This window comes from Ictidomys tridecemlineatus, chromosome 3, assembly GCF_052094955.1.
Source record: "Ictidomys tridecemlineatus isolate mIctTri1 chromosome 3, mIctTri1.hap1, whole genome shotgun sequence".
Classification (NCBI taxonomy): domain Eukaryota; kingdom Metazoa; phylum Chordata; class Mammalia; order Rodentia; family Sciuridae; genus Ictidomys; species Ictidomys tridecemlineatus.
The window spans coordinates 96,543,450-96,568,947 of record NC_135479.1 but is presented as its reverse complement, the minus strand read 5'-3'; the positions used below and the strand labels follow the sequence as shown (position 1 = coordinate 96,568,947).

The following is a 25,498-nucleotide window of genomic DNA, read 5'->3' as shown; positions in this document are numbered from 1 at the left end:
TGGGTGACTGGGCTAGTTCCATAGTTTGGCTATTGTAAGTTGTGCTAGTATAAACACTGATGTGGCTGTGCCACTATAGTATGCTGATTTTAGTTTTTATAGGTAAATACTGAGGACTGGGATAGCTGTATCATATGTTGGTTACATTCCTAGTTTTTTGAGGAAACTCCATGCTGCTTTCCAGAGTGGTCATATTAATTTTCATTCTTATGGACAATGCATGGGTGTACCTTTTCTCCCACATCCTAACTAGTATTTATTATTATTTTGTATTCTTAATAATTGACATTCTGACTAGAATAAGATGTAATCTCAGTGTGGTTTTGATTTGCATTTCTCTGATTGCTAGGAATGTTGACCATTTCCTCATATTTGTAAATAAATGTATTTTTTCATCATCTTTTAGGATTATTTGGTTTATGTAACTCCTGCCCCTACCATTCATATAGTTGTAGTTGTTAGCACAATGCATGTCATTGTTGACACCTGAAGTTTACTTTAATGACAGATCTAATACATGGCTATTTATTGTTTTTGCTTTTGGCAACTGTTGACCCCACCATTCCGTGTGTGTGTGTGTGTGTGTGTGTGTGTGTGTGTGTGTGTGATGATTAGTGTTGTAGATGTCATAATAGGTACCTGATATTCATTTTAATGCTATATGTTGTTTTCTTCTGTTGTTGCTATTGTTTGTTTCCGCATTTTTTTTTTTTTTTGTGAGATGCTGGGGATCTACTGGGACACTACAAGTTCACAAGGTAAAGACTCTGCTAATGAACTCAAGCCAGTCAAGAGACAGTGTACCTTGCTCCACACACAAATTAATGGCACTCAAACATCAGTGGTCCTTTAATACAAAAAAGGGAAGAGACAAAATACCCCAAATAACAACCAAATCCCAAGCAGGAATAATTAGGGGTGGTTCTCAGGTCCAATGCACTAATGGACATCCACTCCTACACCAAAAACAGAATAAACACAAAGGCTGTGGGCATCACAACTATGAGGAGTCTTAATCTCAATCTAGATTATTCTAGAACACTTTGGCAAGAGAAGGCTGTGTCCTAAAGATATATACATATGATGAATCCCAACAGATGCATAAAAACCCAACACAGAAATATAAGAAATAGGAAAACACAAGGTAACATGATGCTTCTCAAAGTTTTTTAATTCACCAGCAAAAGCCCCCAAAGATATTAAAGAAGATAAATAATTTAAAAGACTGGATATAAAAATAATCAATGAATTTAAAGAAAACAGAAAAAGAACTGGATGAATTAAGAAAATCAGTACACAAAATGAATGAAAATTCAATAAGGATTTAAATATATTGAAAAAGAGCCAAACAGAAATCTTGGAAACAAAAGACATAATAAATCAAATAAAAATTTCAGTTGAAAATTTAATAGAATAGATCATGCTGAAGACAAAATCTCAGAGCTGGAAGACAAAGTAGCTGGCCATGAACATTCAGATTGTATTAAAGAAAATAAATAACCATGTCCAGAATATATAAGAACTCTGGGACAATATTAAGAGAAAAAATTTAAGACTCATTGGAATTGAAGGGGGTTGTGAGATGCAGGCTAATGTCATGGATAACTTCTTTTGGGAAATAATAACAGAAAAATTTCCAAATCTTGAGAATGAGATGAACTTCAATTACAGTAGGCTTTCATAAAGCCAAATATGCAAAATCGAAAAAGAATCTCTTTATGACATATTTAATTATAATACTTAATACACAGAACAAGGATAGAAGTTTAAACATTTTAAGAGAAAAATATCAGGTTACATTTAGAGACAAAACAATGAAAATTACTTCTGATTTTTCAGTGCAAACAGTAAAATCCAGGAGAGTTTGAAATGATGTATTTCACATCCTCAAAGTAAATAAACATCAACCAGAAAAGAGCAAAGCTATGCTTCAGAGTTGAAGCAGAAATAAAAACCTTCCAAGAAAAGCAGAAACTAAAAATACTCATGCATTCTAAGCCAGCACTCTAGAAACACTTAAAGAAATACTACACAGAACAGTCAAAAACAAACCCCAAAGTTCACAAGTGGACAAATCTTATTTGAAGAGTAGCTGAGCAATAAGAATCATAACCAAAGCAAACATTATAAATAAATCAAAATGACATGAATTAATAAATATTAATAAATGGTCTCAATTCTCCAATTAAAAGACATAGGCTGGGAGAATGGATTAAAAAATAAGACCCAGCTATGTGTTGTTTCCAAGAGACTCACCTTACAGGCGAGGATAGTCACAGGCTGAAAGTGAAAGGATAGAAGTTGATACACAGTGCAAATGGGGCCCCCAAACAAGTAGGGGTACCTACTACTCTCATATCCCAAAAAGCAGTCTTCAAGTGAAAATTAATCAGAAGAGACAAAGAAGGACACTTCAACTGGTATAGGGAATAATTCCACAAGAAATGATAATAGTAAATATATATGCCCCAAAATATTGGTGCATCTATTTACATAAAACAGACACTACTTAAATTAAAGCCTTGGATAGCCCCAGTACAATAATACTATGTGATTTCCACACACCTCTCTCACAACTAATCCAGACATAAACTCAGTAAAAATTCTTCAAACTTAAAAAAAATCAAAAGGACTTTATCAGCCATCTATAAACATTTCATCCAGCAATAGCTGAATACACTTTGTTCTCAACTGCTATTGGAAACTTCTTCAAAATAGAACACACTTTAGATTACAAATAAACTCTTAGCAAGTATATAAAAAACAATATAATTTATTACATCTTATTTGATCATAATGTAGTTAAATTAGAAATACACTCCAAAAAACCCTACAGATGGAGATTGAGCAATATACTTTTGAATGATTAATGGGTGATAGATAAATTCAGGAGAGACATTTTAAAATTCTTAAAATCAAATGAGAATAGTGATACAACACAAGCAAAACTTGGTCACTGTGAAAGTTTTAAGAGGGAAGTTTATAACTATGAGTGCCTACATAAGAAAACCAGAAAGACCCCAAATAAGTAACCTAATGATACATCTCAAGGCCCTTCAGAAACAGAAACAAACCAGTTCAGTAGAAGGAAGGAAATAATTGAGATTAGACCAGAAATCAACAAAATAAGAGCATGAAAAATACAAAAGATCAATGAAACAACATATTTGTTTTATGAAAATACAAAAAAGATTAATAAACTATTATCCAAACTAACCAAAAGCTTCTCTTCTCTTTTTTGAGAGGAGATCCAAATTAATAAAATTACAGAAAAAAGGGAAAAATTACCACAGACATCACAGAAATTTGGAGTCTCTTTAGTGACTATTTTGAAAAATTTTACTCAATAAATCAGAAAACTTAGAAGAAATGATACATTTTTAGACATATATGACCTGCCAAAATTGAGTCAAGATAACATAGAAGACCTAAACAGACCAATAACTATCAATGAGATAGAAGGAGCAATAGAAAGTCTTCCAAAAAAGGAAAAGCTCAGGAGCAGATGGATTCTCAGTCAAATTCTACCAGACATTTAAAAAAGAAGTAATGCCAGTACTTCTCAAATTATTCCAAGAAATTGAAAGGGATGGAATATTTTCAAGTTCATTCTATGAAGCCAGTATCACCTTGATACCAAAACCAGATGAGGACACATCAAGAAAAGAGAACTACAAACCAATATCCCTGATGACTTTAGTTGCAAAAATCCTTAATAAAATATTAGCAGATCATATTCAACAGCATTAAGAAGATCGTACGTCATGACCAAATTGTAAAAATAGCTTAACATATATAAATCAATATATGTAATTCATTGCACAAATAAAATTAAGGGCAAGAATCATGGTTATCTCAATAGATTCAGAGAAAGCCTTCAACAAAGCACCCATTCATGATAAAAAACACTGAAGAAACTTGGGATAGAAGAACTTAACTCAACATTGTAATAGCTGTATACAACAAATCCAAAGTCAACATCAGAGGTAAAAGGGAAAAATTGAAAGCATTTCCTTTAAAATCCAGAACAAGACACTCTCACCATCCTACTCAATATAGTTCTCTATTCTCTAGCCAGATAAATTAGAAAAAAGAAGGAAATTAAAGGCATAAAAATAGGAAAAGAATAAGTCAAATTATCTTTGTTTGATGATGACATGATCCTATATTTATAAACCCAAAAGAACTTCACCAGTAAACTTCTAGAGCTGATGAACAAATTCAGAAAAGTAGTAGGTTACAAGACAACATATAATAATTAATAGATTTTATATGCATCAATAGTAAATCTGTAGAGAAAGATCATGAAGACAATCCCATTTAACAATAACCTCAAAAGAAAAAGGAAAAAAAATACCCAGAAATAAATCTAGCCAAGAAGGCAAAAGATCTCTAAAATGAAAGCTTAGAACACTGAAGAAAGATATTTAAGAATATACAAGAAAATGGAAAAGCTCCATGTTCATGGAGAGGTGGAATTAATGATGTTAGAATGGCCATACTACCAAAGGCAATGTATACACTAAATGCAATTCCCCTCAAAATTACAATGACATTCTTCACAGAGCTAGAAAAAACAGTCTTAGAATTCATTTGGAAGAATAAAAGACCCAGAATAGCAAAAGAAATTCTAAGCTAAAAGAGCAATGCTGACCAAATTATAGTAACAAAAGCTGCATGGTACTGGCACAGAAATAGACAAATAGACCAATAGTACAGAGTAGAAGACTCAGAGAAAAACTCACTCAGATAGTCATCTGATCCTTGACAAAAGTGCCCAAAACTTACATTGAAGAAAAGGCAGCTTTTTAAGTGGTGCTCAGAAAACACTTTACCCATTTGTAGAAAAAATGAGACCAGGTCTTATTTTGCATTCTGTACAAAAATTTCTTTATTAAAGAGCTTCCCATCTTATATTTAATCATATGACCTCTATAGATTTTATAGCTATGGTAAGTGGCATCTTTTTACTGTATTTTCTAATTAGTTATTACTTCTGTGTGGATTATTATTGATTTTAGACATTCATCTTTTATCAAATAACTTCAGAATCTTCTGCACAAATTCTAAATATTAGGTTCTCTTTATTTTTTCTATACAAATATCTTACAATCCACAAATAATTTCTTTCTCTTGGTAGATTTTTTGTATTTCTCTCCCTAATTTCTTCTCTTTCAATAATTGCTTTTATCAGCATTTTTATTGTCCTACCTTGGATAGGACCCTCTGTAATAGGTTAAATGTTGAGGGAGTTTAATTTCTAATTATAGTAAAAAATCTCTAAGTTTTTCTATATGTATAAATTTCCCCTAGGATTTTGATATCTATTCTCCTTTTTAAGTTTTAAAAAACTCATTTGACTTTTAAATATAGTATGAAGTGAAACATCTTCCCTTGTTCACCACTAAGCATAGTAAGTAGCCATGTTCTTTCATTTGATTCAGTCAGTGCATATCGCTGATTGCCTCTCATGTGCCTGATGATGCTCTTGGTGTTGGGTGTACAATTATATGCATGTATTCTCATGAAAAAAAGTTTAATTAGGGAAACAGACATTAATAAAATTTTTATGCAAACTGTGTGATTATTTAAAGTGTGTAGGATTTTATCAAAGGCTATTTAAGAACCTAGGGATGATAAGGTTTTATTTGAACCCTTGAACTTATGTGTTGTACTATTATTAAATTTTTCTTATATATAAGAATGTCCACGCTTCAATTCCTATATGAAACTGATAGTTTGCAAATGGTAATTTGATCGAGTTTTATAATGAAAATCCATGTTCAAAACTTGGAGAATGTTATCTGATAATGTTGGTCTAATCAAATTAGAAAAGTTTAATAACTTATGAGCTTATTCTTCAGGTTATCTTTATTTCTCCACTCTGAACCTCTTAGTGTATCTAAGACAGATTTTAATTTGTATTATTTTAGAGAAAGACAGAAAAGCACTATCTAGGAATTAAAATATTAGAAAGATTTATTGGAAGATAAACATGTATGGTCACTTTTCTAAGAGCTGTACATGTGTTAACTCATTCAATCCTCAAAGCAGTTCTATGAGGTAACTTCTGGAGCACTAGTAAAATATCCATTGTTCAGATAATAAAACTGGAGCACCGAGACAAAGGCCACAGTACTGGTTAGTGGCAGGGTCAGATGTTAAACCCAGGTAATCTGACTTCAGAGCTACATGCTTAGCTACTCTGGTATGTGTATGAATCAAGAACTGTAGGTTATGCTGTCATAGTTAATGGCAAAGCTTCAGTTTATAACAAAGCAAAGATTGTTTCTTGCTCAGGCAAAGGGTGTGATAGGAAGATCTGGCTCTCAGAACAGCAGACCTCCACATGAGGCTCAGAATTCCAGGCAGTGTCTCCTCCCTGGACTCCAACATCTATACTGGCCTTCCCAGTCACTATGGTGGGAAAGAGAGGGACAAAGACTGGCACATTGCCTTTGGAAGCTGCCCAGAACAGTGCACAACCCTCTCACAGTCTGTAGTTGAAGCAAATCACATGACCAACTCCATCAGAGCAGCAGATGCACATATGTCCACCACTACCAAATAAGGAAGGTGCACGTCAGCATATACTGTGAAAATAGAGCAAACTCTGCGCAATCCTCCCAGCTATTTTGAATCTAGTATGCACAATGCTTCAGGAAAGACAGGAGAAAGTCAACTGGATTGAGAAATTCCTGGGCAGATAAGTTTACCCCATAATGTACATTCCAGATATCAAGTTTTTCTATTACTCATGAATAAAACAAATGTTGAAACTTCAAATATTTCAAAAATTTGGTTTACAGTTAATTTTCCCCTAGAGGAATATTTATCTGTGTGAAATAAAAGAAATATGAATAAGCACACTTGTAAGCAAGTACAAAACTGTTTGCCAAGATTTTTAGTTTAATCTCTTAGGACTTGAAGCAGCCGGCCAAGTTTTAATTTACTGGTTGCCTCTAGTTAAAATGCAGCTCACAATGAAAAATTTATGAGAATTTGAAACATTGTCTTTAAATATGATGCAACAATTGAAAATTTGAATGAAATGTGGGAAGAATTCCATTTTACTTTATGCTGATGCCATCGTGGCATTTCCTGTATCTTGAACTCCGAATGTCAAATTCTTAAACCAAAGCCAAAAAATTAGCAATGCAATAGCCTGCTTTGTCTTTAGTGTCTTACAGACCCTTATAAATAAACATCTGATTAATCACATCCATTTCACATCCTGCTGCAATCATTCACTACTTATGAGATGTTGAGTTTGTATCACAATATAACAGGTTTTGATTAGTCAATTTGCTAATTTCTAATTGAATATTGGAGTGGTTGTTTCCCTTCTCAATAATAAAATGGAGGCGGAGGAGAGGGAGAGGAAGGTTGGTCAACTGGTACCAAGTTATAGTTAGGTAAGAGATATAGGTTCTGGTGTTCCATTGCAGTTAGGTGACTATAGATAGTGACAATAATATTTGAAGAGAGAGATTTGCTTGCCGTGATTTGAACATTACACAATGTCCACATGCATTGAAATGCCACAATATTCCACCTATATGTACAATTTTTATGTATCAACCACAAGAAGAAAAGTAGAATTAGGACAGAGACCCTGATTGTATACTCTCAGAGCCTCTGGCTTTCCCAGTAGGCCCCCACTATTTATTACTGGCTTTCTTGAAAGAAAAATTAGGGTAACCAGAATCTCCGAGTCTGGAAAGAGCTTAAAGAGAGAAGCTGGCAGTATCTGCCAGGAGAGCCCAATGCCATCCTCCGTTCACAAACAGGCTCCCCTAGAGGGGTCCAGTCTAACGCATGGCAACAACTGGTACTCATGGCTCCCGAGACCACATCTCCAGTCTGGGTCTTTGTGAGACCCACACTGTCATTTCAACCAAAATGGGTAAACCAGTGCTCGAGTTCAGTTCTGAAATGTCACCCAGAGACCCTGTGTTGAAGGCTTGGTCATCAGCCTATAGTGCTACTGGGAGGTGGTGGGACCTTCAGGAGGTGGAACTTAGTGGATGGAAGGAAGTTAGATCATGGGGATAGGACCTTGGGGGAGTACGGGGAACCCAGCCCCCACCTCTCTTTCTTTACCTCCCTGCTGCCTCAAGGTGAAGTTTCTGTCTCTTCATGCTCCCGCCATGAGGTATAACTTCATCACTGGCCTGAAGCACCAAGGCCTACTGACCATGGACTGAAACCTCTGAAATCATGAGCCAAAATAAACCTTTCCTGTTAGAGTCTGTAAATAAGTCAGGATGGCGCCTGGCATTTTGCCAGAGGGAGTGGTTTGTGAAGTAACGCCAGCGAGCCATTAAGTGTGGAGATTCCTTATTGGTTGACTGCTGTTTCTAGTTTATGTTAATTAAGATAAGCTGTGTGGAATGTATATATACCCCTCCTGTCCTACAATAAACGGCTCCCACTCCTGCTGTATCAATCTACACAAGTTGCTCGTCACCCCCCAGTTATTTTGCTGCAGCGGGACTGTGGCACTTTCCTCCCTATAAGTTTGTTTATCTCAGGCATTATCTCAAGTGTTAGGGGGCTGACTAACACAACCAGAAGGTCTTGTGTTTTCCACACCTCCACCAGCTTCCTTTGTGGTCTTTCTCTCAGGGCAGTGCCATCACCTCTTTGGCCAAATGATGCACCTGGTCCCTGGATCCTTCCTTTTTCGTTATCAGATACCATGTCTTGTAGATTTGACTTTCTTAATAGCTCTTCTAGTCATTCTTTTTCTACAACTTCCATCTTTAGTTCAGACCTTCTATCTTAGTGTTTTTAACCAAAAGAAAAAAAATTCATTTCTCATAGTTCTAGAGGCTGGAAGGTCCAGAACTAGGGCACGGGCTGGACAGGTATCTGGTGAGAGCTTGGTGTCCGTTTCCAATACAGTGCTTTGGATGCTGCTTCCTTACCCGGTTGAAGGCAGAAGGGCAAAAGGGCCTAGTTGATTCCTCCTAGCATTTCTACAAAGCCATTAATCCCACCCACGAGGGTTTCACCTTCCTGACTTGAACAGTTTTCAAATGTTCCACATTTAATACTGCCATAGAGTATGAAGTTGGTTTTAAGTTCCCAAATTTGGAATTTTTAAGGGTCACAAACATTCCAACCTTGGCGTCTTCATTTCCTGAGAAGAGTCTGGTTTCCTAAGTTGCCTTCTTATTCTAGAAAGGCTTCCTCTCATCATTGCCTGCAGTGCCTTGGTCCTGACTTTTCTCATAGGAAACTGAGGACACGTGTCCTCAACGGCCAGGTTCCCCCTATCGAGGGGCTGGGTCTGGTTCCCTACAGGGGTCTTCCCCAGCACAGCGGTCTGCTCAGGCTCAGCTGGCTGTGTCTGAGGGCCATGCCCCTGCTTCCATGCTCCTGGAAGGTTTTATATCTCCCGCCACAGTGCCTGCCTCCAAAGAGCTTCCCCACCCTGACTGCTCTCTCTTCTTGCCCGGTTTACCCTCGTTTTCTTGTTCTGTGGTGACAGCCAATGACAAAAGGAATGAGAGGTGGTAAAGATGGAAGGAATGGAAGCACTAAAGACCCTCCAGCCCAGTTTCCTGGGCTCTTTCCTTTTCTTTGAGCCCACAGGCTGCTTCCATAAAATTCCTCAATTCCTTAGGGTGCGTGCAGGTTTTGTGTGGTGTGAGTGGGCCGAGCCATGTCACCCTGTGGACCCAGAAGGGCAGAGGCTCTGTCTAGGATGCTACTTTGTGTGGTACGGCCTGAAAGTCATTCCTTAATGCGTGTTTTCTGATAATAAGAGAGGGGTAAGGAAAGGAGGAAACAACTGAATGGTTAAGAGAAAGGCAAACTGAAGGCCATCTTGAATCACGCCCGGGGAGAGAAGCATTTACCTTCTGCTGAGGAAATGTGGACTCTGTCATGGCTGTTTCGAAGCTGTGGGTGGCTCCTGCCTGGGTCTTCTCCCACAGTGCTCTGAGGAACTGCACGGAGCGGCTCTGTATGGACAGGGGCTCAGGAAACAGGCTCTGAGTGGGTGTGAAGGGAAGAGACAGCATTACCTCTGGGCCCAACAGTTCCATGGGTTCTAAGGCCTGTGAAGGCTTGGCTGGAACTTACCACTGTTTAGATTTAAGGATAAGAGGAACTCCATCTTGGAGAATGAACATAGATTTCAGGCCTTTTTTTTTTTTTTTAAACAGAACATATAAATTATTTAATAGAATTTTCAAGGCACTTGATATTGATCTGCACAAATATGCCTCAACTATGTAACATCATGTTTATCTTGATGATTTCCCAAGAATGTTGCTTTAAAAAGTGGCTAATGCAAATTTTTAAATTTATTTTATCAAAGATCTGTGAATTAAGGCCTGAAATCAAAACTACAGTACAAATATCAAGTCTGTTTGTACAGAGTAGATTATGAAGGATAAAAAACAACCAAGAATCCATAACATAATTATGTAAACATGAGCAGTTTGAGCGGTTGCATGTGGAAAACAAAACCACTTTTAATCCTAAGTGAATCATGGGCAGATATTCTTCAGACTTTAAGATAATTTCTTTAAGTGTTGAGCAATATGTTGTTAAAGTAAAGAGAATTATATTTACATGTACTTCATTCAATCCAGTGAAAATAAGCTCTTCAAAGGAAGAGTTAAACTTGTTTATATATTTACTAATCAACAAGGTATCTAATACCCTTTTACCATACCTGTGAATGTTAGAGGCCTTTCAATTCAAGGGGATGATTTTAAAAAATATGTGGAATGTCAATAAAGAGTATAAAATATCATTTACTCACACAAAATAGCATAAATATCATTCCATATGATTGATGAAGGGTATGATAAGGAGAATTGCTTGTAAGGTCTTATTGGCTATGACAATGATTGTCCAGGTGTTGCACAATGAAACTTTAAGGTGTGTGCAAAGCTTCTATTTAGTGAATAAGGATTAATACACATTTTTTCCCAGAAAAATCTCATTATCATCATGAAAATGAGCTGGTATTGAGCAGGAAAAGAAGGAGGATATCAAACCCCAAGTAAGGGGTTTGTAGAATTAAGAAGTTTCTGATTATTCAGCTTCTCACTTGGAAACATTTGTGGATTTCTTGATGCTAACAGAAGGTTATGCAGGATGGATGTCTCGTCTAGAGACATGCTGGACCTGATCTAATGAAGCATTTGTGACTGTGCAAGGTTGTCAGAAAAGCGAGAGTCTGGCTCAGCACCCACCACTGGGGCTGGGTTGGTAATTACCCAGTGAAAGTTTTATTTTTCATTTACCCTAAAGCCATAATTTTCCCAGAAGATTACATAAGATCAAAGGTGTGGAAAAAGAAAAGAGCCATTACTGTAAAATGAACACAAAGGAAAATCATAAAAAGATGCTTTTTTAGTCATTGTGCTTAAAGAGAAAAAAAGATCAGAATAGGTCAATAAAATAAGGCTGAAGGGGCAAAAAAAAAATCAGATTTTCTTGATTTGTTCTTAAAAAACTGACAAGTGTTAAGAACAAAGCCAATGAAACCAGATACAGAGCTGCTTATGAAAACTATTTGAAAAATCTAAGTAGAAGAAAACTATGATCATTATTTCAGGAATAGGAAGAAGAATCAATGTTATTTTATGTTCACATATAATGTGGTTCACATCAAAATCTGAGTGTTCTGTAGGAGACGGCAAGTGTTCTTAAGACTAACACAGGGGAAAATGGCATATCTGAGCCACATCCAACCATAGTTATATGGTAATTACGATGTATTCAGCATGAAAATCCATTTTTCTCAATAATCTTGATTTTATAAAGAAATATGACTATCTGGTTGGTGAGTTTTGTAGGAGTTATAGAAATATTTTATTAACTGAATTGAAAAACTATCTTATCACTTGGCTTAAGTTTCAACCCTATTTAATGTCTGTACTCTCTTTTTTTCCTGATTCTGCCTGCCCTGAATTCTCTTACCTGCATCTTCCCATGTTAGTTTTCAACACATGTGCAAAAATGAGAAGATGGCTGATGATCTGAGCTATGCCCTTGAGTTTTCTTATCTTTAAAGATGATATCTGAGATCTCCTTTATTACAAACATTTTATAGTCTACATTTGCGTTTTCTGTGCATCTAAGGTACTTCGACATTTTTGCATGACATTCTTCACTGTTAAGTTCAAAGATGCTCTTTAGGTAATTTCATCTATATACATGTATTCGATAGAAAAAAGTGGCATTCCTGTGTGATAATGTCAGAAAGAATGCACTTACACTAAAATCAACTAGAGTTTAGAAAACTGGGGAAACCAAGGCTAGCTCTACAAAAGATAAGCTATTTCCCCAACTAAGATGTTTTTATTGTTGCTGTTGTTTAAAAGAGTATTTTCTGTGGCATTCTTCTATTGTAAAGCTAAGGATATTCAAGATATGAATAGCTTTGGTCTGGTGCAGGGGCAACGTCTATAATCCCAGCAACTCAAGAGGTTGACACAGGAGGATTGCAAGTTCAAAGCCAGCCTCAGCAACTTAGCAAGGTCCTAAGCAACTCAGTGAGACCCCATCTCAAAATAAAAAATAAAAAGGGCTGGGGATGTTGCTCAGTGGTTAAATGACCCCAGGTTCGATCCCTGTTTTTTTTTTAAAATGTTTATTTATTTATTTATAAATCGATCCCTGTTTTAATTGTAGCTTTGGCCTTCTGATTTATAATCCAGGTTCCTTTATAAATAAACTATCTTAAAGTAGAGAAAAAGAAAAGATGATGTGTTGCTGTTATTTACATATCAACTCTGGACAAAGAATAAATAATTCAATGGATGACAGGAGCTCTTACCTGACCAACTTGTTAAAGAGCCCAATGAACATGAATTGCACACACCTGCTGAAACAGAAGCATAATTTGGATCCATGGCTGAGGCTCTTGGCTGATGAGGATGAAGCTGGACTTGCTGTACAGGCAGTAATGACCTTTGAGGGAACAGGTGAAGAACAGCTTCGCCACACAACTCCTCACAGTGTCTAGAAATAAACACACGTAGCATCACACACTCCTTTCTGCCCAGGGTCGCCTTTCATGCTTCAACACATAAACACATTTAGAAGCCACTCTTCAGTTTTCAGACTGAGCTAATCACTCCAAACAATCGTGCATTTGGAGTGGGCCTATTTCGTGGAAGGTAGACTGAAAGGAAGGTGTCTTAAACAGGGTTATTCTACTCATCTTTCTCTTAATTTAATTAACAATATTTGAAGAATTTCTGAGCAACTTCCAAGGAAGAAAACCCTCTCACCAACAAAGAGGGAGATACTACGTCATGCTCGTCTGACTGGATACCTCCAAGTGATAACCCAGGAAGAATATGGTAGCTGCAGGAAGCTCAGGCATTTCCTAGGCAGTGGGTGTGGGCCACTTCAGGAAGCCATCCGGGAAATACATGAGGCTCTTCTCTCAACATGGTATCCAGGGAGAGACAGGCCTGGCATCGGGAACTTTCCATGGGCAATAGATTGCCCAAAGCACATAACCTTTCTCTCTGCTCTGCTAGGAAGGCTCCTCATAGTAGCTCCGGAGATGGGTGTAACCCGTTAGAAACTGAAGAGTCCACCTTTAACCTTTTTTGGAGAAGAACATTCTATAGAATCTCGATGTTTCCCAATATAAATAAAGCAGGCGTGGGCCCCATTTTGTCTAGAAGCTCCATCCGTCTGATCAGCTTGCCCGTCCTGCTCCTGCTTTTGAAACTACTGTCTGTGTTCTGTGTTTTTTTCCACTGTTTTATTTCTCCTAGCTTTTATTTCTCAGCCAGCCCATTCCACCGAGGGGGACCCCATTCCCACTGCTCGCACAGATGTGGGCGGGAGGCTGTGAGCTGTGTCTGCGTGGAATCCACAGAGAGCTTCCAGTATAACTCTTGCCAGAGATGTGGCCATCATGAACGAGCCTGGTCTGGTTTAAAAATCATCTCATCTTGAAGCTCTTCAGCAAGGAGGCCTAGTGAGCTCATCCTTGAGGGATAAGAAATGGTGGATGTTGGTGTAGAACAGTGGAGGTGAGGAGCCATATGTAAAGATTGTGATTCTGCAAGCTGTATACGGGGTGAAAATGGGAGTTCATAACCCACTTGAATCAAAAGGTGAAATATGATATATCAAGAACTATGTAATGTTTTGAACAACCAACAATAAAAAAATAAAAAAATAAAATATTCACTCATCAAAAAAAAAAAAGACTGTGGATAATGAATAATGAATGGATGGAGTACATTCAGGCTGAGACCATGTGTGTGGGCACTGTGTTGAGGACTGGATAACCACAGCCATCACTGAGTGACTCCCACATGCCTCACATACTTGCTTCCATTTGATATTTACAACCACACATGATGGCTGTTGTTATTTCTATTGTAAATTTACCCACTAGAAAGTCAGCCACCGAGCCTGTCTTGCTCACTGTAAACACTGTAACCTTGACACTGTGACCTTGACACTCTGAGGAATGAGTAGGAATGAAGCTAAGCGGTGTCTAGATGGATGAATGATGAGGGATGCCCAGAGACCCAGAAGAAGTTGCTCCGAGCTGATCCTGTGGTGGGGCCAGGATTTGAACTCAGTGAGCTGATGGCACTTTGAGGTGCTTTAGGGTCTACTGCACTGGGGTCTTGTAGATTGTGTAGTCCTGTGAATAGCTCATGGGGAATCTAAATTGTTTCAGAACTAATCTGAATTTTAAACGAATGTTTTGAAAATTAATGCATTCATTATGTTCTACCCTTGAAAGTGGATATGGACTAGAGTTTCTTCAGCATTGATGGGGTCTCAGTAAGGGTCACAGAATCAGTTACTCCCTAAGACAACATATTGAAGTTGGTTATCTCAGGCATTTTGTTATGTGGTGAAAAGCTGACTAGTACAATGGTAGTTTTTAAAAAATTGGCAGTAATGATTTAAAAAATTGAATTTAAATTAATATGTGCTACAGAAACAGAAAAAATAAATATTTTGCATGAGCACACACAAAAATGGTATTGACATAAGTCTAGGTATGATGTCTACACTGAGATAGCAATATATTTTGCTTCAATAGAAAGTTTCAAAAGGAAGCAAATTCTCTTTTAAGAATCCATGTACTAACCATGAAGGTTATAAGTTGTACCTCAGGCATTTGCCACAAAACAGTGTCTTTTCCCTTCCCTTAAATTCTTACTGCTCATTTGTGTTTTATTTGAAAATAAACATTGATTGATTTATTTCGCTCACCCCTTTTATACACAAACAGTAGGGGTCTCAGATCACAGAAAATGGTCAAAGTGGTAGAAGAGAGAAACCCTCACTTAGGAACATATACACTGGCTTTTAAAATAAATCAGTTTTGTGGTATAAGTCCTCTGTTAATGTTTTCAGTACATCTGGTCTATATCAATTTCCTTCTCATTTTTTTCTCAGAGGTTTCCTAGCTTGAAAAAATTTTCCACAATATTAAGATTCAGTTGTTAACCTTTGTCTGTAATTTCCCCCCTGCAGTTCATTCCATGGAACCAAATGGTGGGCATGTCATAAATGGATGTTGGATGAATGAATGAATGTCAGATTCTGTACTGAGAGCAATTGGGGCCAAGATGTCCACCTTGCTATTAAGAAGTTGATAACCAGGGACGGAGAAACAACTCAGTGGTAGAACATTTGCCTAGCATGGTCAAAGCTCTGGGTTAGATCCAAATTAAAAAAAAAAAAAGGAAGAAAGATTTATTTGCCAGGCATGGTGGTGAATGAATGCCTGTCAGGTGATCCCAGCAACTCAGAAGGCTGAGGAAGGAGAATCACAAGTTCAAAGCCAGCCTCAGCAACTCAGGAAGACCCTGTCTCAAAATGAAAAAATAAAAAGGCCTAGGGATGTGGTTTCATGGTTAAGTGCCACTGCTTCAATCCCTGGTACAAAAAAAAAGAAAGAAAGAAAGAAAGAGAAAAAGCTGATATCCAAATGGGAGACACCTGTAGATAGATGGCAGTCGTTACAGTTAAGACCATGAGATAGTAGAGGGCCATGTAACTATAGCTGTTCAGAAAAATGAGTAATGCTTTCTGAATGGGGAGCAGGGAGAAGATGTCTGAGGTGGACCTTGAAAAATGCATTTTGAACTTAGAAAAAGCTCTTTAAATGTAGAAAAACTCGACCCTGAAAAAAATCACATGTGCCATAAATGTTCAGGAACTTCCAGGGAGTATGCTTGGTATATCTGGATCATTAAAGGTTTTTTGGTTGAAGGAGATGCCTGAATGGTCACTGATTTTTCTAGATTAAAGGTTGAAGAAAGAGGAGGTCATGCTTTTCTAAATGCAGAATGCTTCCATATTCCACCAAACATGATTGTTTTTATTTTCTTTTCTTCCCTTCTCCTCTCCTCCTCCTCCTCTTCCTTCTTCCTCTCTCTCTTTCATTCTTTTTTTTTGATACTGGGGATTTAACCTGGAAGTGCTTAACCACTAAACCACATCCCTAGTCCTTTTTTATTTTTTATTTTGAGATAAGTTCTTGTTTGATTTAAATTTTTTTTAATATTTATTTTTTAGTTCTTGGCAGACACAACATCTTTGTTTGTATGTGGTGCTGAGGATTGAACCCGGGTCGCACGCATGCCAGGCGAGCGCGCTACCGCTTGAGCCACATCCCCAGCCCCGAGATAAGTCCTTGTTAAGTTGCTTAGGGCCTTGCTAAGATGCTGAGGCTAGCCTCTAACATATGATCCTCTTGCCTCAGCCTCCCAAGTTGCTGGGATTACAGGCCCATACCACATGCCCAGCTGATTGTTATTTCTTTACTTTTGATAGAATGAAGCTTCTTTTTCTAAAAAATAAAAAGATTTATAAAGACTGAAGTTGATATGATCATTAATAATAATTGTTAAATACAATGTATGCTGCAATGCTCAAAATACATACTTCACACAGATGGATAAATTTAAAGACATGGTACCCAAATACAAGAGTGCTTAGTTTTTGGGAGCTGAAATCTTCAAAACTCACTTTGGAATTCATTCTGCCTCCTGTCCCTCATTGCCCAAAGTACTGTTCATATTTCTTCATTGCTACATGGTGTCACTACACCTTATAAAAATTTTCTATCACTATTATTGGGTAAATTTATTTTAGATACTTCTGATATACAGGAACACTGGGAATGTAGCAGGGAACTCCACACATACTGCACTCTGTTTCCCTCCAACTAATATTTGAGTTTAGAATGGCACATCTGTTGGGAGAAATGGAACAATATCAGTGCATTATTATAAGCTAAGCTCCACGGTTTGCTGGGCTTCCCTTTGCTTTCACTAATGTCCTTTTCCTGCTCCAGCATCCCATCCTGGATACTCCCTGGGGTGTATTCATCAGGTGAGCTTTGGCCTCTTTTTGACGGTGACCATTTCTTAGACCTTCCACAGTTTTGAGAAGTGCTCTTGCTGGGTACTTTATCCAATGTCCATTTGGGATGTGTCCGTTTTTCTCATGCTTATGTTGGGACTTCAGGGTTCCGAGGGGAAGAGCACAGAGGCCAAGTGCCATTACCCCAGGTGAGGGCTGCGTAGGATCAGCTGGCTTTTGCCCATTGGGGTTGACTGGAGCACCTCACTGACATGGTGGTTTTGAGGTTTCTCTGCTATAAATCCACTTATTTTGTACCCCCTTGGTGTGCTCTTGGGGAGGAGTTGGCTGCGGATAGCCCAGGCTCAAGGACTAGGGACTCAGTTTCTCTTCCTCGAGGGTGAAATAGCTGCATAAACTATTTGGAATTCGTCTACGTAGAAGGTTTGTTTATTCTTCCCCCACTTATTTCATTTAAACCATTTATTCGATTATTTTTATTGTAATCAGTTATACATGACAGCAGAATGCTCTTCGATTCATTGTACACTCGATTATTTTTTTAGTCTTAATGATAAATAGACTTAATCATTATATCAGTATGTACCCTCAGATATTTATTTCATACCTTGGGTTATAATTCAGTACTAATTTATTTTTGTTGCCCAAATGTTTCTATTTTGGCCACTGAGGATTCTTTCAGCTGGTTCCTATGACCCCCATAATTGTGTGTGTGTGTGTGTATGTGTGTGTGTGTGTGTGTGTGTGTGTTTTGGTGAGAACTCCCATACTCTTTCCTACTCAAATATGTTCTAGGCTCATTTTGTGTATTTCCCACTTCAGTCCTAAAATCAGCCTGTTACCCAGGATCTCCGGTTTCTTCTATTAGAGCCAAGGTATGGTGGTAAACTGCTTGTTGCTCTAGGGTGTAGCTGTTCCTTGGCCTTCCTGCTGGCAGAGTGTGGAGGTGGTTTGCATTACAGCCCCAGTGTATGAGCACCTCCATAGGTGACCATGTGAAGCTAAACGTGCACCTACACTGGTAATCACAACCATGTCACTCTTTCTAGCTCCCTCCCTTTGCTACCTGAGAACTCTCACCTAGCAGCAAGCATCTGGCTCTTGTTCAGCTGGTGTTTTTATCTCTGTCCCATCTCTCTCTCTCTCTTTTTCTTTCTCTTTCCTTCCTGTATCCCTCCCCTTTCTCTTTTCTCTTAAAAATCTTTGTGTATTCCACCTACTGTAGTGCCTGGCACACAGACATGTTCAATAGTAGTTTTTAGTATTCCAGGCTGACTCAAAGTACAACAGACACACTTGATCACACGGTTCCTGGTTTCTTCTGAATCACAAAGATGAGACCAACAGGGTGTTCCCACAGAAATCAGGAAAACTTATATAATAATAATACAAAATTCATTTTATCTGCAATTTTAGCTAAACCGTCTACATTGTCATCTACACAGGATTAAAGTCATAAATATTGGTTAGTGTGAACATTCTGCCTTAGGTTAGCCACTTTTAAAATTTTAGCAATATTCCAGATACCAGGAATTGTGCATCTTTGTAAAGAAATTTTTTTTTTGTAGTTTGTAAAATGTTTAAGAATTTAGAAATTTAAAAAGCATATCAACTAACATCTGGGGGAACATTTTAGAACTACGAATAGTGTTAAATGACATCATGAAGTTCAGAAAGAAGTTATTATTATAATCTGTAATAGTATTTAAAAGTTTAATGAAAATTCTAAATCAAGAAAAATAATAATAAAATTTTAGTGTGTGTTGGTACATTGTGTGAAATCACTTAAAATATTAGAACAAGCTGTTAGTATCTACTTTTGTAGCAATTTCATTTTTAGACATATTAATTAATTATCTTTTATTTTTCATAACTATTTATTGTCATCATTAAGAGGGTGAGAGCCAATGACTTCATTAGTAAGATGAAGAGCCACAATTTGGATCCACGTTCACTGAAATGCAAGGCCTGAGTTTGTTTACACCTCCTCCTTCAAAGTCACATTGCCTGGGTCACTCGCATCTGCTTCTCCAGCTGAACTATGGGACAACTTCTCTAGGGACAGGATGGGCAATCCAACATAAGATGTTCATCCCTAGAAATATAGCCAAAGGCATCAATTTCTATGCCATTATTATATATAAACACAATTTCTAATCTAGGAAAAGGACAAATTCTTTCATGAATCCAAAGATTTTTGGCAAATCTATAAAGAGAAGTCCTTACAAGGCCTGTGCAAAATGGAAACAATCTTTCTTTAATCCTCAAAAATGACAGGAGGGAGTAGGCGAGGGTTCCAAACCCATAGGGAACAGTCAAAATGACCAGGCTCCTCAGGGGCAGGGAGTTGTGGAATTAGGGAGAGGAGGGCTGGCGCTGCTCTGCTGTCCATCCATAGTGGTGTCCATTTTTCTCAATTCCTATTTTGGTTTCTTCTTGGGAGACTAGGCCCTGCCAACCCATCTCTTGGAATGGTCACTTAGATGTGATCTATGCCATTATGTAGTTTTGTTTAGAGGTAAGGGACTTTTAAGAATAAAAATGAAACATGGCTTTGATTTTTTTTAAAAAGAGCTGGTAGAAATATATTAGAGTTGGCTTTGCTTTTGGAAAAAAGAATGAGTTAGCTTTTATGTTGAATGCTTTATTCAATGTACATTTTAGAGTTCCCTCCCAGCTACAGAAGGGTCATGCATGTGTCGCTGGCTTGTTTCCCAGGATTTTAAATGAGCCAGTCTTCTTCATATCCAAACTTTATTTCTAGAATGATTTATAAAAACTTAAGCACAGGAATATGTTTGCTGACATGGCTAGGCTGAAAGTACTCGTGGCTTATATATAAACAAACGCAGGGAAGGCATTTTGAGGGACCAGGGAGGGAGCTAGTTTCCACGGACTCCTTGCTCTGCACCAACGTGGAAGTGGAACAAATTACATTTAACCCTCCCGAATAGGCTCTGCTATCTCCATAGAGCCTTCTAGGAAGCAGTTCGGCTAGAATTTGAACCCAGTACATGTTTTGAGTGGGTCAGATGAAATAGAGACAATGGAAGAATTCCCCAAAGGAAGCAGAAGTTGATGGAAAGATCACTGCCCCAGGAGTCCGACAGTCAGGGTCTTAGTGGGTGAACTGTGTACTTTTCCTCTCTATCCTCTGGTTTCTTATCTGTAAAATGGGGCCAACTTAAAGCTGATCTAGAATAAAAAAACAAAACTGATCTATTAAAAAACTTTTTTTTTGTATTTGTTTTATTCTCTTTCTCCAGGATTATAATCTCCATGAAGCTAAGGATTTTAAAATTGTGTTAAATTATGTAAAATATAAAAAGTAAAAGTATCCTTTTAATGATTGTTATGTATATAGTTCACTAATATTAACTACTTTCTCATTGTTATGCAACCAACTACCACCCCTCTACATAATGTTTTCATTCTTCCCAAATAAAACCCTGTTCCCATTAAACAACACCTTGCCCATCCTCTCTCCTGTCGGCCCCTGGAGACCACAATTCCATTTTCTAACTCACTGTTCCAGGTACTTGATGTCAATGGATTCTTGCACACATGCCTGGCCTATTTCACTTATCACAGTGTTGTCAAGCTTCATGCATGTGGTAGCATGTTCCAGAATTTCATTTCTTTTTAAATAGTACATTGCATGTACTATGTTTCACTTATTCATTTGTCCATGGACACTGGGGTTGTTTATTGTCAACTGTGAATGATGCTGCTTTGGACATGAGTATACAAATATTCCTTGAGGCTCTGATTTAAATTTTTTTGTTGTGTACCCAGAAGTGGGATTGTTGGATTGCGTGATTATTTTTTTGAGAAAAAGTCATATTAGAATGAATTTTTTTCTTGTGCTTTTTTCTTGTTATGTTCAGAAATCCAGGACTTGCACACTAGGCAAATGCTCTACCACTGAGCCACATCACCAGTCCACCTCTTTTCTTTGTAATGGACATATAATAGTTGTATACATTTTTGGGGAACAGTGTGACAATTCACTACTTGTGTTCAGTGTGGGATGAATGTACTACCTCCAAAGCCCAAGATTTGAGCTGGTGAAGAAACATGCGTGATAACTGTCCACAGCAAGGTGAGACTTTTGGTTGGGTCTGCGGGGCTGGCTCTGGGTGTTCAAGACAGGAGGGATGGTGGCAGCATCTGCTGGAGTAGGCTTTCTCCTTCCACTGGACACTCGCCATTTCTTTAATCTCCTACCCACAGTAAAAGTGCTCTGCTCATTCTCCCCCTTGTGCAGAAATTCCTGCCAATTTTCACACAAGCACACTGATGCCTTTGCTTAGAATCATCTGGACAATGATATAAAGTCATCGGCATACCATGACACACATTTGGTAATCATATATTCAGAAATGTACAAACCACTGGTGGATAAAATCCTGCTCTTGACCTGTTGGGAAAATAATTCAATATTACGTACGGCGTACAAGCACATATTTTTAGATGAGTGATGGAAGGAAGCCTGTGAAGCTGGACACCAGCCATGGAGGAGGTCCCTTCTGGATGGGAAGCAGGAACCCGGCCCACAGGGTGCAGTTTTACGTTGTGTGTGGTTATGCACCGCAGAACGTCACTGCAGTTAGTGCCAGACCACATACAACGGTGGTCCCAGTCCCATAATATTAAAAAGGAGCCAAAAAGTTCCTCTTGCCCATTGATGCCACAGCCATCATAACGTCTTAGTGCCATGTTTGTGGTGGTGCTGGTGGGAGCACAGCTGCTCCGCTGCCAGTCATGCAAGTGGGCAGCATCCAGTATGTACAGTGCATCAGGCTGGCTAACAGCAGCGAGCAGCTCTGCTCCTCTCTCATGCATTTCCATACTTTTTATCACTATCATAGAGTGTCCTCCTACTTCAGAATATTCACCGTGGATAGCGGACACATCTCCTGTGTCCTGCATCTGTCGCTGCATCCTGTCTCCTGTGTTTGATCTGATTTCATGTTGCTTGTTCGTCATGGCCTTGGGAACAACAGGCCATCACACGAATTTCCTGTCAGTCACTTTGTGATGTTTTTACATCACATTTTTCCTCAGAACTTATCCCTGTCATTGAGTGACTCACAATTTACTTTTGTGTTCATTCTTTCTTGTAGTTTTATCTGTATAATTTCAAAAGGAAAAAAAAACATATACAATGAAAATTTGTTCAAAAATTGTTAAGTAATTTAGAGGCCATCTCAGTAACAGGTAATGGCTGAGCTCATAGCCTTTGTTCTAGTCCACCTGAACCCTCACTACGTGTGCACGGGAGTGACCATGGGCAGGTGTTAGAGAACAAAGAAGGAGGAAGGGTAGAGTCCATCTTTTAACTGCCCAAAGTGGACTATTCTTGAGGAAGGATTTTCCAAATCTCTAATGCCCTGTAGTCTGCCAACCTCTGGAGGCCTGGCGTTATAGAGCTGGTTTGAAGAGGGACAGCCAGGTCAGTTCTTTGATTGGCAGGGAGGAGGATATAATGCAGAAGCAAAAGAGAAATTCTGTCAGGGCACTGGCGGGAAGAAGGACATCACAAGTGGGTCTCAACTTTCCCCATCTTTCAGCTTGGGCCTGGGAGTATGCCAGTTTAGTTATGGTAACACCAGGGGCAAAGAGCCCTTTGAGAGGACATCCACTCCCTGGTGGCCCTCAGCAGGGCAGCCAACCTAACTAAAAATCACTGCTCATGAGCCCAGTAGAAGGATCCCCTGAGGTTCAGGTTTCAGGCACCACCCTCGCCCCTGTGCCGGAGTAACCAGGAGCTGGAGTGGCTGAGGCTTTTCTTCAAGAGCTCTTCCGAGAAATCATGATAGTGAGAAGGTAGGTGTGGCTCTGCCCACTGGTCTGCAGAGAGAATTGTCTAAACCAGGATCCAGAGGGGCCAAGAGTGGGAGCTAAGGTGGGTCAGATGGCCAGGTAGACCTGTGGCCAGCCCAGGGGGTGAGTGGCAGCACCCTGGACTTAGCTGTGCCTGCTGGTGTAGAAAAGGTGACGCAGAAAGCAAAGGACATTATTCTTTAGGTACAAGACAGTCCTTGCTACTACCTCAACATTGTCACTTGCCATCCACTATGAGGAAGCAGGGGCTTAGTGCCACCTCAGGGAGACAGGCGTAGGGGACTGAGAAGAAGTGCACTTTCATTTAATGAAAGGTTTTCTTCTGAAAGTACCATTCAAATGATCAGGCGGGAGATACTGCAGGAGGGACTCTAAATTAATATCTCCTCTCAGTAGCCAGTGGTTGGTCACTGTTTACGACCCTACTCAACTCTAGACAAAACAATGGTACATTTCCTCTATAAATCTGAGATGAAACATAAAAAAATCTTGCAATCTTACAATAAGTGAGAAAGTAATTGTGTAGCATAAAAATGACAGCGAACAAGAGGCTTTGGAGAAGAAAGAAATCTTGTCCTAATAAAAAATTAGGGAGTTTTAGGCATGCTTGTAAGAGTCAGGTGGTAAAGAGTGGGGAGTCAGAAGACAAAGGTCATTAGACATTTTGAATGTGAGGGCTGAAATCACCCACGGTGGCACGCAGTGTCACCAGAGTGGGACTCACCACTACCTACCTCACACCAGGCAATGGAGAGCCCGGGGTGTTCCCATGACCACTTTCTACCCTGAGAGAGGGACCCTTAGGACTGGCATCCCTGACCCCTTTTCCAAAGGCCAGTCCTATTCTCAGGTGGTGAAGTGGCCAGACCTTCATACCTGCTAGCCACCTGTCTTCAGGCAGTGACACAACTTCTCTATGACTCAGTTGGACCAATGGCACCTATTTCTGAGGGTTCTCAGGGAGGCCAGCCATCCCTGTGGTTTCTGGGACTCAAGCCTTCCAACATTAGGAGTCAGGAGGGTGCCAGGCACACTGGGATGTGTCGGTCACCTAGCTGACATGAGCAAGAAATGAGTTAATTCACGTGAGGCTCTCAGAAGACACGTCCTTGACACAGAGCAAGTGTTTAATAATGTCTGCTTTCCTTATTAAGTCTAGCGCCTCTACTGCTATTGTATATGGAAAAGGCACAAATGTCCCCTTAGCCTGGTGGCAGTGGTTCAGTATTGTCACATGCTGCTTTAGTCAGAGAAAAAGAACTGCAGGATGACTCTTGAAATCCAGGTGCTTCATGTGCAGAAACCCTTACCTCCTTGCTTCTTTTAAAAAAAAGAATTTACTACAGAGTTAATGCTGAAGTACAGGCTGAAATAAAATTCTATAGAGCTGAGACCTCTCTGGGGGTGTGACCAAAGCAGAAGACCTAGAGAGAAGGAAGATCTTGTGACAGTGCCTGGGCCACTGCTTGTTCCCTAGGATCTTCCAGAATTTCAGACTCTCAGCTATGTTCAGGGGAGGCTCAGGAGACAGAAATGTGGCAGAAAAGCCCCAAGGAAAGCCTTGATGTCTTGTTGTATTCAAAGAATAATAAGTAAAAGAATGAAAGGAAGGTGTGTGTGTGTGTGTGTGCTCGCGCTGAAGAATAAGGGGAAAATAGCTGCCTATTGATTGGATTTTTGTGCACTGGGCTCTACTTTATGTATGTCTCTGTAAGTATATCGCCACTTAATTTGCACAAAAATGATGGACACACTGCCAGTTTCCCGGAGCCATCTGAGGTCAGAGATGTCATTTCCCCAGGGTTGGGTGGTTGACCAGTGGCCATTAAGATGAACCCAGGCTGTGGGACCCAGTGCCCGCTTTGCTCTGCAACCCATAGAGGGTTATGCTTAGCTAAAACAGCGGTGAGTAGTCTGAGCCAAAGGGAGATTTAAACTACAGCTAAATATTTTACATTATTTAAGTCTTATCAATTATGTATGGTTTTCATTTTTCACCATCTTTACAGATTTGCTGATCATTTATTTTTGGTTTTAACGGCAGCTTTGATTTTTATAGTGTTGCTGAATGAGTTACAAGGTGCATTCCTCACATCCCTGCTTATACTGCTCTTGAAGAAAGCCCTAGGTGATGGACCTCAACATCCTGTCTGTGGGACTATTGTTCCAGGTAGGAACCCTCTAGAGTGAAGGCATCAAGCATCAAGGAAATAAATCAAGAAATGAGTTCCCCCCTCGGTCCGATTAGCCTTGGAAGCCAGAACATCTAAGGCGATTGCAATTTTTTTTCTATAAATGAATT

General features: G+C 39.0%; 1 protein-coding gene across 10 annotated transcripts in view; it reads right to left on the bottom strand.

Moving 5' to 3' along the window:
* The window catches only part of Veph1 (ventricular zone expressed PH domain containing 1), a 251,575-nt gene that overhangs the window by 79,758 nt on the left and 146,319 nt on the right, over positions 1 to 25,498 (bottom strand). For all 10 annotated transcript variants that reach the window (XM_078043502.1, XM_078043507.1, XM_078043506.1 and 7 more), the window contains 2 exons: positions 12,851 to 12,990; positions 9,867 to 10,001 (listed from right to left, as the gene is read on the bottom strand). In XM_078043502.1, coding sequence (XP_077899628.1) covers positions 9,867 to 10,001; positions 12,851 to 12,990 — 275 coding nt within the window. The remainder of the gene's footprint in view (positions 1 to 9,866; positions 10,002 to 12,850; positions 12,991 to 25,498) is intronic.